This window comes from Erpetoichthys calabaricus, chromosome 12, assembly GCF_900747795.2.
Source record: "Erpetoichthys calabaricus chromosome 12, fErpCal1.3, whole genome shotgun sequence".
Taxonomy (NCBI): Eukaryota; Metazoa; Chordata; class Cladistia; order Polypteriformes; family Polypteridae; genus Erpetoichthys; species Erpetoichthys calabaricus.
In genome coordinates, this window is record NC_041405.2 from 138,131,578 (window position 1) to 138,144,767 (window position 13,190).

Below are 13,190 nucleotides of genomic sequence, written 5' to 3' on the forward strand. Positions count from 1 at the left end.
AGATGATCCCTCTCCCACTTGGACAGAGGCAGTGGTGCCGTAAGAATTATGTTTCTGGACTTCCCGAGTGCCTTCAACATCATCCAATCTCTGCTCCTTAGGGACAAGCTGACAGAGATGGGAGTAGATTCATACCTGGTGGCATGGATTGTGAACTATCTTACAGACAGACCTCAGTATGTGCGTCTCAGGAACTGCAGGTCTGACATCGTGGTCAGCAGCACAGGAGCGCCGCAGGGGACTGTACTTTCTCCAGTCCTGTTCAGCCTATATACATTGGACTTCCAATACAACTCGGAGTCCTGCCACGTGCAAAAGTTCGCTGACGACACGACTATCGTGGGCTGCATCAGGAGTGGGCAGGAGGAGGAGTATAGGAGCCTAATCAAGGACTTTGGTGCGACTCAAACCACCTACAACTGAACACCAGCAAAACCAAGTTGCTGGTGGTGGATTTTAGGAGGCCCAGGCCCCTCATGGACCCTGTGATTATCAGAGGTGACTGTGTGCAGAGGGTGCAGACCTATAAATACCTGGGAGTGCAGCTGGATGATAAATTGGACTGGATTGCCAATACTGATGCTCTGTGTAAGAAAGGACAGAGCCGACTATACCTCCTTAGAAGGCTGGCGTCCTTCAACATCTGCAATAAGATGTCAGAAGGGGACAGTCCACAGAAAATGCTGCCAAGACACTTGGACAGAGCACAGGGGCTCGCAGGCAGACAACGGTACGTGGTTGGCACGACGTGAGGCACAAGGACGGCAACACTTCCAGGGAGGAAGAGACAGCTCAACAAGGAGACGCCGGTTGTGGGTCCAGCGAGAGAGGGAAGCTGCATGAAAGGACCAAGCAAAGCTGGCAGACGAGAAATGAGGCGTGCCTAGGTCACAGCAACACAAGGAGCCCATAGTGGAAAAAAAAAGGAACGACGAAGAGACGCTGACAGGGATTCAATGTTTTGACACAACTTCTGTTAGGAAACAAGTGTCTGGTGAACAGAGTGCATCCGTGGACAGTTGAAGTGTTGGAGTAACACAGTGAGCAACTTGGACCCTGCACCACTAAAGGTTGTATCCTCCAATTCTTGTTTTTAACTGACTTTTAGAGTGTGGACTGTGTGTTTTACTTTTTAAAAAAGGAAATTCGTTCATGATATGTTTAGATTTTGTTATGTTCGTTTATCTTTTTAATGTACTTTATATTGTCTTGTGTGATAGAACTTACTGTGTTTTTTTTTCTGAAATTACTGTTGTGTCTTTCATTGTGTGTTTACTCACCGGCCAATTTAAAGAAACCTGTGTGCTATTTTCAGTAAATTTCAAGAGTTCCCAGTCACTTAATAAAACTGGGTGGCATAGTCGGATATTTAAATGGTGTCTAAGTTAGATTACCTGTAAGTGTGACCAGACACCTGTCACAAAGATGCTGCAGATGTTCTATCAGACGGTTGTGGCGAGCACCCTCTTCTACGTGGTGGTGTGCTGGGGAGGCAGCATAAAGAAGAGGGACGCCTCACGCCTGGACAAACTGTTGAGGAAGGCAGGCCGTATTGTAGGCAAGTCGCTGGACAGTTTGACAAAATTGGCTCAAACACAGGAAGCAAGTGGTTATGGTGAGGGGAACCTTTCCAAAATCAAATAATGTTAAATGTTGTGTTGGATATAGTCGGATATAGATATAGTCGGACTCACCTCGACACACAGCTTGGACTCTGGAACCAATCTCCTTGATAGGGGCTGGACTCTGTACCACTCTGGAGTTGCCCCCGGTGAGAGGCGCCGAGCGGGTGTGGGTATACTTATTGCCCCCCAACTTGGAGCCTGTACATTGGGGTTTACCCCGGTGGACGAGAGGGTAGCCTCCCTTCGCCTTCGGGTGGGGGGACGGGTCCTAACTGTTGTTTGTGCGTATGCACCGAACAGCAGTTCGGAGTACCCACCCTTTTTGGAGTCCCTGGAGGGGGTGCTAGAGGGCATACCTTCTGGGGACTCCCTCGTTCTGCTGAGAGACTTCAATGCTCACGTGGGCAATGACAGTGAGACTTGGAAGGGCGTGATTGGGAGGAATGGCCCCCCCGATCTGAACCCGGGCGGTGTTTTGTTATTGGACTTCTGTGCTTGTCACGGATTGTCCATAACGAACACCATGTTCAAGCATAGGGGTGTTCATATGTGCACTTGGCACCAGGACACCCTAGGCCTCAGTTCGATGATCGACTTTGTGGTCGTGTCGTCGGACTTGCGGCCACATGTCTTGGACACTCGGGTGAAGAGAGGGGCGGAGCTGTCAACTGATCACCACCTGGTGGTGAGTTGGCTTCGCTGGTGGGGGAGGATGCAGGTCAGGCGTGGTAGGCCCAAACGTGTTGTGAGGGTCTGCTGGGAACGTCTGGCAGAGCCCCCTGTCAGAAGTAGCTTCAACTCCCACCTCCGACAGAACTTCGACCACATCCCGAGGGAGGTCGGGGACATTGAGTCCGAATGGACCATGTTCCGTGCCTCTATTGTTGAGGCAGCTGACCGGAGCTGTGGCCGTAAGGTGGTCGGTGCCTGTCGTGGCGGCAATCCCCGAACCCGTTGGTGGACGCCGGCGGTGAAGGATGCCGTCAAGCTGAAAAGGAGTCCTACAGGACCCTTTTGTCCTGTGGGACCATGGAGGCAGCTGATAGGTACCAGCAGGCCAAGCGGAATGCGGCTTTGGTGGTTGCTGAGGCAAAAACTCGGGCGTGGGAGGAGTTTGGGGAGGCCATGCAGAACGACTTTCGGACGGCTTCGAGGAGATTCTGGTCCACCATCCGGCGTCTCAGGAAGGGGAAGCAGTGCAGTGTCAACACTGTATATGGTGGGGATGGTGCGCTGCTGACCTCAACTCGGGACGTTGTGGGTCGGTGGGGGGGAGTACTTCGAAGACCTCCTCAATCCCATTAACATGCCTTCCAGTGAGGAAGCAGAGCCTGGGGACTCAGAGGTGGGCTCCCCCATCTCTGGGACTGAGGTCACTGAGGTGGTCAAAAAACTCCTTGGTGGCAGGGCCCCGGGGGTGGATAAGATACGCCCGGAGTTCCTCAAGGCTCTGGATGTTGTAGGTTGACACGCCTCTGCAACATCGCATGGACATCAGGGACAGTGCCTCTGGATTGGCAGACCGGGGTGGTGGTTCCCCTCTTTAAGAAGGGGGATCGGAGGGTGTGTTCCAACTACAGAGGGATCACACTCCTCAGCCTCCCTGGAAAAGTCTATTCAGGGGTCCTGGAGAGGAGGGTCCGTCGGATAGTCGAGCCTCGGATTCAGGAGGAACAGTGTGGTTTTTGTCCTGGTCGCGGAACAGTGGACCAGCTCTATACCCTTAGCAGGGTCCTGGAGGGTGCATGGGAGTTTGCCCAACCAGTCTACATGTGTTTTGTGGACTTGGAAAAGGCATTCGACCGTGTCCCTCGGGGAATCCTGTGGGGGGTACTCCGAGAGTATGAGGTACCGGCCCCCCTGATAAGGGCTGTTCGGTCCCTGTACGATCAGTGTCAGAGCTTGGTCCGCATTGCCGGCAGTAAGTCGAACCCGTTTCCAGTGAGAGTTGGACTCCGCCAGGGCTGCCCTTTGTCACCGATTCTGTTCATAACTTTTATGGACAGAATTTCTAGTCGCAGCCAGGGCATTGAGGGGGTCCGGTTTGGTGGGCTCAGGATTGGGTCACTGCTTTTTGCAGATGATGTTGTCCTGTTTGCTTCATCAGGCCGTGATCTTCAGCTCTCTCTGGATCGGTTCGCAGCCGAGTGTGAAGCGGCTGGGATGAGAATCAGCACCTCCAAATCTAAGACCATGGTCCTCAGCCGGAAAAGGGTGGAGTGCCCTCTCAGGGTTGGTAGCGAGATCCTGCCCCAAGTGGAGGAGTTCAAGTATCTCGGGGTCTTGTTCACGAGTGAGGGAAGAATGGAGCGTGAGATCGACAGGCGGATCGGTGCGGCATCCGCAGTAATGCGGGCGCTGCATCGGTCTGTCGTGGTGAAAAAGGAGCTGAGCCGCAAGGCGAAGCTCTCAATTTACCAGTCGATCTATGTTCCTACCCTCACCTATGGTCATGAGCTATGGGTAGTGACCGAAAAAAACGAGATCGCGAATACAAGCGGCTGAAATGAGTTTCCTCCGCAGGGTGTCTGGGCTTTCCCTTAAAGATAGGGTGAGAAGCTCAGTCATCCGGGAGGGGCTCAGAGTAGAGCCGCTGCTCCTCCGCATCGAGAGGAGTCAGATGAGGTGGCTGGGCATCTGATTAGGATGCCTCCTGGATGCCTCCCTGGTGAGGTGTTCCGGGCACGCCCAACCGGGAGGAGGCCCCGGGGAAGACCCAGGACACACTGGAGGGACTATGTCTCCCGGCTGACCTGGGAACGCCTCGGGATTCTCCCAGAAGAGCTAGACAAAGTGGCCGGGGAGAGGGGAGTCTGGGCATCTCTGCTCAAGCTGCTGCCCCCCGCGACCCAACCTCGGATAAGCGGGAGACAATGGATGGATGGATGGATGTTGTGTCCCTAGAGGTCTGTCCTGGGGTCGCTGCTCTTTTAATATACATAAACAGTCTAGACAATAATATAATAAATAAGCTAGTGTAAGGGACGGCCAGCAGCTCAACCCGGCCAGGATGCCCCGAGAATGGAAGGATGGGGGAAGGCAGCTACTTTTGGACACTGCCTCCCCCAAGACGCTAGATGGAAGCTCCCCTGGATTATAGCAGTGCCCTGGATTCTGGTACTTGGAGTTCACTATCTCAGCCCTGTTGGGTGCTGTGAGTGCTGCCAGGGGGTGCTGTGGAAGGATCTGGGGAGTCGTACTTCCCGTATACTAGGTACTAGGAAGTCATGAGGACGGAAGCCCCGAAGTACTTCTGGGCTGATTAAAGAACTTTAATTCTCCATTTGTCCCGGAAGTGCTGACAAGTCACATGGATGGAAGAGCACAAGAACTATCTAAAGGACTGCTGAAGACCCAGCAAGGGAGACAGAGTTGGGTGGAGGTGGACAAAGCTTGCTGGGAGGTGTGGAGGAGAAAACAGAGAGAGAGAGACAGATAGAGAGAGAAAGAGAATTGTGATTATTATTGTGTTAATTGCCTGTATTATTGTGGCTGTGGTGCTTAGGGAGCACTGTTTAAAGAAGAAAAGAATTAAACAACTTCATGGTGCTTTTAACCTGTGTCTTGTGTTTCTGTCTGTTGGGTTTAAAGGGGCAACAGCAACCCCTAGTGTCCACAGTAGTTAAGTTTAATAATAATAATAATTCTTTGCATTTATATAGCGCTTTTCTCACTACTCAAAGCGCTCAGCAATTGCAGGTTAAGGGCCTTGCTGAAGGGCCCAACAGAGCAGAGTCCCTTTTGGCATTTACAGGATTCGAACCGGCAACCTTCTGATTGTCAGTGCAGATCCCTACCCTCAGAGCCACCACTCCATCCTGCAGATGATACCAAACTAAGTAAAAGGACAGATAAGGTAGAATCATCTACAGTACTGTAAATTGTTACAGAGGGACTTGGACAGCAGACAGACTAGGGCAGATTTGTGGATAATGAACTGTAATGCAAGTAAATGTGAATTATTACATATAGGAAGTAGAAATGTTAGATTTGAATACGCAATGGTAGGTCTGAAACTTGAATGTACACCTTATGAGAAGGACCTGAGAATCGTAGTGGACTCTCACTGTCTACATCAAAATATGTAACAGTAGCAATCAAGGAATCTAATAGGATGTTAGGTAATATATTGAGATGATTGGAGTACGAGTCAAGGGAAGCTATGCTTAAGCTATATAACACATTAGTGAGGTCTCATCTGGAGTACTTAGTACAGTTTTTGTCTCCATATTAGAAAAATGACATAGTAGTGGTAGAGAATGTCCAGAGGGGAGCGACAAGGCTGATTCTGGGACTAAGAGGTATAAACTATGAGGGAAGACTAAAATAGCTGGACCGTTTCACTTTAAGAAAACAGTGATTAAGAGGAGGCATGATTGATGTGTTTAAAATGATCAAAAGAATTAGTACAGTATATTCCAGTTGTTACTTAAAACAAACAAACAAACAAAAAAACTCTGCAACAGCAACATGGCGGTACAGTTGGAAGTTGTTAAGTACAGATTTTGCACAAGAGTTATAAAGTTTTGCTTCATGCAAAGAAGTGCAGACACACAGAATAAATGACTGAGTACTGCAGTGGAGAGCGGGGTTTTCAGGACTTTCAGATCTCATCTTGCTGTTATTTTGGAAAGTCTAGGTAAATATAATGGAGGACCGTGTTAAGCTAAATTTACCATTCTTATCACAGTTGTTCGAATGTTCTAAAATCTAAAATATTTCTAAACTTCCTGCAGAAATTAATCTTTTCCTGTAATGAGTTTCTGTATTCAGAAATTGAAACCAAAACCAAGTGATTCAGTTAGCATTCAGAATTGACCTTCTTATTGATGTAATAGTTACAGGAAATTCCTACCATAACCCTACAACCGAAAAAAGCGTAGGAAAATGGCTGGCATGAGGTGTGACATGGTAACACAGTGTTGACAACTACTGCCTCCCATAGACACAGATCTTTGTTAAAATCCCAGCTTAGTTGATATCTAAATGTTCTCCCTAAGTGTTTTCTGCAGTTACTGCAGTCCACTTTCAAATACTGAAGACATACAGGTTAAGGTTAAGGCTGTGTTAGACTAGATGACTTTTCCAGTGATTTTCAGTCATAATATTCTATTTACATAATCTTAGTGAGTCAGAGGGAGTCGGTGGTGCACTCCCATCAAGGCCAGTCTCATAATGTGACATACCCAGAGATTCACTTCAACTAGCCCATGACTTGCTCCTACAAAATCAAATAAGCTTGATATTGTTTTTAGTTGTAGTGGCAGGCTCTGAGTGCATGAGAGATGACAAGCAAATAATGATCATTCAGAAGTTCAATGCATATCATTCAGCAACAAGAAATAAGGAACACAGGTGTTTTAAACCTCCAGAACTGAAGAGAAGCTTATCTATTTCATGTCTTTTGTTTTACATACCCCAACAGAATGGAAAAGACAGAAAAGGGCAAACATTGCAAATGAACTTGTTGTACCTATGAACACTTTATATGGCACCAGCTCCATCAAGTAGCACTCTACTGGCTGTCTCAAAAAAGGCATGATTGTGTTGTAAGGTCAGCATATAGTCATTAAATTTGACATGCCCAGTGATATTTAGTCATTTAAATTGACATGTTCCTGCAATCAGCAACTGTGGTCAGCAAATCTGACAAACCCCATGCCTAAAAGTCACATGTGTGTTTTATGTTTCAGTTAGCCCAGGATGAATGACAGTGAGTTTCTCTGTGAGAGTGAACTGTAACGAGCTGACATCTTATTCAACGTTTGCTAATACTTTCAACCTGATGCTTCTGAAACAGGCTCTGGCTAACTGTGACCCTGTCATCATTGTAGTACAATGTGGATGAATAAATGATTTTTGATTTTAATTTTGGTAAAACACTCAGATAGATAGATAGATAGATAGATAGATAGATAGATAGATAGATAGATAGATAGATAGATAGATAGATAGATAGATGTGAAAGGCACTATATTATAGATAGATAGATAGATAGATAGATAGATAGATAGATAGATAGATAGATAGATAGATAGATAGATAGATAGATAGATAGATAGATAGACAGTGCACACAGGGTTAATAAAGAAAAATGGTATGGAGTGTAACTGCCAGGCCGGATTATCAGGCATCACCCCAGGAGAAAATGGGGGTCCTTGCTGAAAAAGAAGGCTAGAATGGTAGGACAGAGATAGACTGGTGTCCAATCCAGAATGAGTATGAGAAGACAAAACAAAGGAGCAATGGGGGAAAGTTCCTATTCCAGAATATGTTTATCTCCAATACAGTGTACTGGGGATTCATGATCCCTGTTTTTCAGCACTTACACTTACAATTAGCTTCAGATTAGTAGATTCACTGCATTGTAAAGAAATAAAAAAATGTAGGCCTACAGAATTACATGCTTTGATAAAATTCCTTAGGTTACAAAATTATAAAAATTAGAAACTGCTTCAGAAAGGTGTCACGGATAATTTCCCATTAGATGAACGCAACTTTGCCCTTCGACCCAGGTAAGATGGCCGCCAGCCTTTTCTATTTATTTCTGCGAAGTTTCTAGTACAGCGGGAAAACCAACACGTGCATTAAAAAAACAACTCTATGGTACCCAACAAGTTAACTGACATTAAAATTATCCAATAAAAAAAGAGTTTAGAAAGTGTGGTCCAATCAGCGGTAGGAAAGGCGGTGCTTTATCTACATAGTTTTATGTTCCATAGGCCAAGGTGACCATCAGGAAGAGACGAGCTGTCAAGCTGACGTAGCTGGAAGGCGACGAGAGGATCGGTTTTTGTATTTTTAGCAGCGAGGTGAGGAAGAACGGGGGAAGCGTTGCTTGAGTAGGTGTAGACGACAGGTTTACTGTTTTATTCAGTGATAAATAAGTAGGCTTTCGCAGTGAGACTGAGACCTCGAAGCCTCGCTAAGGCCTGGCTTATTGGGATTACATACATATATCGATGTCCTGAATGGGTCAGTGTCAAAGGATAATGTTATATAAGTGGTTATGATGTCTGCCTGCAGACTCTTCACGAATTTCAAGTTAAACTTGCGTTACAGCTGTTTTTTAATCAAGTCAAACGGGTCTTGTGTGTTATATAGCTCCTTTCAGATTGTGGCCCCATATATCTTTTTCTCCATTTTGTTACCATCCCCACACAGAAATGAATGGACGAGAAATTGTAAACTCTTCCAGACTTTGAGCAATGACCAGGTTTGTCCAGAAAGCTGACGGGGCAATCACGGCAACGTCATGCAGATAGAGTGCTGGAAATCTAAATGTTTTTGCATGCATTTATGAAGTGTTTCGTTTATCTACGTCCCTCTGTTTACATTCCTCATATTGAAGCCAGCACAGTGGTGTTAAGAGTCAATTTAGGAATAGTTCGGATCCACATTTTTCAGAAAAGGTACCCTAGGGAAACCTTTCAACTTCCCAATGCTTACCATTGGAGTCCATGTCCACTGTAAATCCAACAGAATGTTCTCAGCATGGGGGTACTTTCATGACATTGTTTGGACTCAATTTATGTTGGCCCACCTCTTGTTCTTTGCCCATCAAGGAAATCTTTCCACAAGGTGAAGGTTTGGTTTTAGTGTCAGATTCATGCTATTTTGATAACATTTAAATAAACAAAGTATGTTATGTGTGACAAAAACAAGTAAAGGCAACAGCATTGACCCCATTGTATCAGGTGCACCTAAGAAACTTTCATATTTCCACTTTATCTGTAGAAAAGCTGCAGCATGCTTGAGTTGTGTGTCTTAGGTGTCTTATTGTTTTGAAACAATCCAGTTATTTTTTTTTTTTTGTAAATCAGGACTGTTGGGAGTGTGATATTTGCAAGATATTTTGTCCACTTGAAAATAAGATGGTAAAATGTGACCACCAGATTGCCAGTTGTTTGAAAATTATGCAGATTGCTGTGTCTCAAAGTTTCTCAGCAGTTCCAATTTTTTTTTCTTGCTGTTTAGGTTTTGCCACAATGGCTGCTGTTAAAGAAGAGATCCAGCTTGGTCCTCCAGAGAGCAAGAGTGTACCTTGTTACAAGGCAGCCCTTCTCGATAATGGCGAGGACTTTGAGATGCTCAGTGAGGATGATGAGAATGATCTCAGTGATCTCCCACCATTAGAAAATGCGGAAACCTTGAAGTCAAGAGAGAAGATAACAAAAACCGAACAAAGGAAAGAAACTGTACATGTGCAGGAGACGGTGGATGAATGGATGGAGGTGCTAGGTATGCACAGGCATTTATTAAGAGTTAAATACAAGCTGTTTTTTGATGGAGGCATGACATTCCACCTTGTTCACAGTGACATCATTTGTAAATAGAGGTGTGTTAGTTGAGAGTGTCTCCTCAGATCCACAATAATTTCAACTGTTTTAAAGGAATTTAAGATTGTTGAGGGAGCACAAACTGGCCAGTCAATCAACATGTCTTTGATATGGCACCTCATCCCTGTCAGTGATCAGGCCATTCAGGGTGGTGTCATCAATCAGATTCAGCAGTTTAACAGGTGGGTCACTGGAGGTGCAGTCAGTATTGTTGGGAGAGGAAACTGAGCATAGCCCTGAAGATAACCTGTGCTTCAGGTTAGGGGCCCACACTGATATTTTCCCATCAAAGACCCAGAGACATGTGGAATAGTCCACATTGATACTTGGAAGTTACAGTTCTAGTCTACCACAACCCTGTACTGGAGACCTCACGTGGTGTAAGGTGTGGCATGGTGGCACGGAGGTGACAACGTCTGCCTCCCATTTGCCTCCCATTTGCAGAGATCTATGTTCATATCCTAGCTTGGTTAGTGTCTGAATGTTCTCCACAAGTGTTTTCTGTAGTTACTGCAGTCTACTCCTGCATCTTGAAGACATTCAGTTTAGGTTCAGTTTTTCCTTTGTATTAGTCCTGGATAAAATGACAAATAATGTCTGCCATTGAGTGAACTGTAATGAGTTGGCAGCCCATTTAAGGTTTGCTACTACTTTGCACGAGATACTGCTGAAATAGGCTCTGGCTCACTGTTACCTTGTTGTGTTTATAGTTCAATGCAGATAATTAAATCCTTTTTTTGTTTTTTATTTTGGTAAAATGCACAGACAGACAAGCTGCAGTTCTCTCTAACAAGCGTAGATGTTAAAATGATCAGACCATGTAATTCTTCTGTAGAGCACAAGAAAAGAAAATTTGTTCTGCCTGCTAAACTCAGATTCATCATAATATAGTACTGTACTCCCAAAACTACTTAATCCAATTTGTGGCCTCAAGGGGCCAAACCTTATATTAGGAGCAAGGAAGGTAACAATCCTAGACAGGGCTCAAGTTCATTGCAAGGCCCATTCACACATTTGTATCTTGTTTCCCTAGGTGCAGGACTAAATTTGCCATATTTCAACAGTATATTACTACTTCCAGAGTTATTATAATGTGGTGTAAATACTACAGCATTGGGCTGATCTGGTTCTGTATGCCGTTTCAAGAAAGATTATTCTGATCAGCATCATGATCACATACACTAAAATCATGCTCATATATGCTATTTGTAGAATTTGATCCAGGTATATTTTTTAGGGTAAGCACTCTGTATTTCACATGGGATAGTAGGTATGACTGGAAACCTGTGTATTGTAATTCTCACCACCGCACTTATCATTTGATAATTCAATTTAAAGAAATGTAAGGGATTATAATTTACTGTTTGTCTTTGTAGTTCTGAAAATCACCACCTCAGTGTGAGAGAGAAAATGCAAAGCAACATTGATTCAGCTTATGACATTTGTTTACCAGTGTCCATTTCTTATCATTTTATGCTGGTGAAGGTGACTATGATATTCGTCAACAAGTTAATAGAGTGATAGAATGAAAAAAAAGTTACAAATGAAGAACTTATTTTTGATTACCTTGTAAATAGTCAGATTTATTTTTAAATGTGTCCCACAAACATGAAAGCAGAGCCCAGTTTTGATACAAAAAGTCCAAGAGCACCATGAATCGGGCAAAAATGTTTTAGTGGCAGGAGGAGTGTGTCTGGGTGCAGGGTATACATCTGGCTTCAAGATATGAATGCACAGATTAACTAAATTATATTGTGGTGGACATCTGTTCATCTATATTTTCTAACCTACTTGTCCAGTTCAGGGTTGTGGGGAATAACTTTGTCAATGTAAAGAAATACTGTTTACTGTAGGGTAAAGCAGTGTTTCTCAACATTTATGCCCACAACACCTAGTGTTATTATTTTACAATCACAGATGCCACACAGATAGCAAATTAATAGTAGTTTTGGGTCCCTCTTGGTGAAACAAGCGCATTTAGAAAACCCAGTGGTTGGGGGGGTGGGTTAGTGTGGGTGTTTCTCCTTAGTGAAATGAATGCTGTTAGTAATGGGGGAAAGTACTGCATAGCCTAGTCAATCACTTTAGGCAGGCCAGTGGAGTGGTGGAGGTGGGGATTATGTCACTGACACAGAGTTGCTGAAATGGCTTATTCATGACAATTAATGGCAATCTGTGACCCAGTGTTTGAGAACGACTGGAATAAAGTGTCTTATGGTAGTGCATGCATTTAATTAAACATTTTATATAAAAAGTTGAATGCTGACAGAAGTCAGTTCAGTGCTGAAAACTTAAGACATATTTTTCTACTGTATGACCAAGACATGCGTACATGGCATTTTGGATTTTCCAGCAGTTGTGATTTCAGCTATGGTTTATAGATATGTTTATTTATTTATTTATTTTTTACCTTTTTTTGGCAAACTGCTATGTAGATATGCTGTATAGTAATAACCCTTTCTGCTACATTGCATAAGCAACACCACTTTCATCTCTACCATACAATCGAGCAATCACCTAAAATTCCTTTTCCCTGGTCCACAACTCAGTTTGTTTTTGATGTCTCCATAAAGTTTAAAAGAGCTATCAGACCTGGCAGTAATCAATAAGATTCACACACCCGTTTAGGCTGAACAGAGCAAACTGGCACCATCAGTTAATAAAGTGAAAAAAGCAGATATGGAACTAAGTAAACACATATGCTATGTGCAGTAGTGCTGTCAAATTTGCCAAAAACTAAGATACAAATATTTATTTTTAAAAATAACTATATATGCAAATACATTTGAATGCAAGTTAAACATTCTGGGTGGCACTTTTATGTTTGTACTGTATTTGCTGTAATTAGATTTTTTTTTTATTAATATTTATTTCATATTTTTTGCTTTAGTGCATTGGTAAAGCATGCAGTACTTAAGACTTGTAAACTTTTGCTTCAAAGACCGATGTGAAAACTGTGTAACGCCTAAAAACTGACTCTTTTCACAACAACAGGATTCTTAGGTTTGTAACATGATCAAAGAGAACACACAATGAGTGGTGCACTACGACCTGTCTCTTTCAACTTGTAGAACGTAAGTCCTGACAAAATGTCTTCAAATTGCTCAAAGACAATAAACACAGTTAGTGTCAATTTATTTATTTTTTTAATCTCATCTATGCTTGTTTTTGCTTCTAGAGGCCAGAATACATACTGTCTCTGCTTACCGCTCTTTTACAGTATATA

At 43.9% G+C, this 13,190-nt stretch overlaps 1 protein-coding gene across 2 annotated transcripts in view; it reads left to right on the forward strand.

Moving 5' to 3' along the window:
- Positions 1-8,320: 8,320 nt before the first annotated feature.
- Positions 8,321-13,190, forward strand: part of fkbp8 (FKBP prolyl isomerase 8) — a 34,085-nt gene continuing 29,215 nt past the window's right edge. Inside the window, exons 1-2 of one of the 2 annotated variants that reach the window (XM_028816372.2) lie at positions 8,321-8,437; positions 9,603-9,866. In XM_028816372.2, the coding sequence (XP_028672205.2) occupies positions 9,614-9,866 (253 nt within the window). In that variant the 5' untranslated portion in view covers positions 8,321-8,437; positions 9,603-9,613. Of the gene's footprint in view, positions 8,468-9,602; positions 9,867-13,190 lie in introns of both variants that reach the window. The other variant, XM_028816373.2, reaches the window with a different exon arrangement.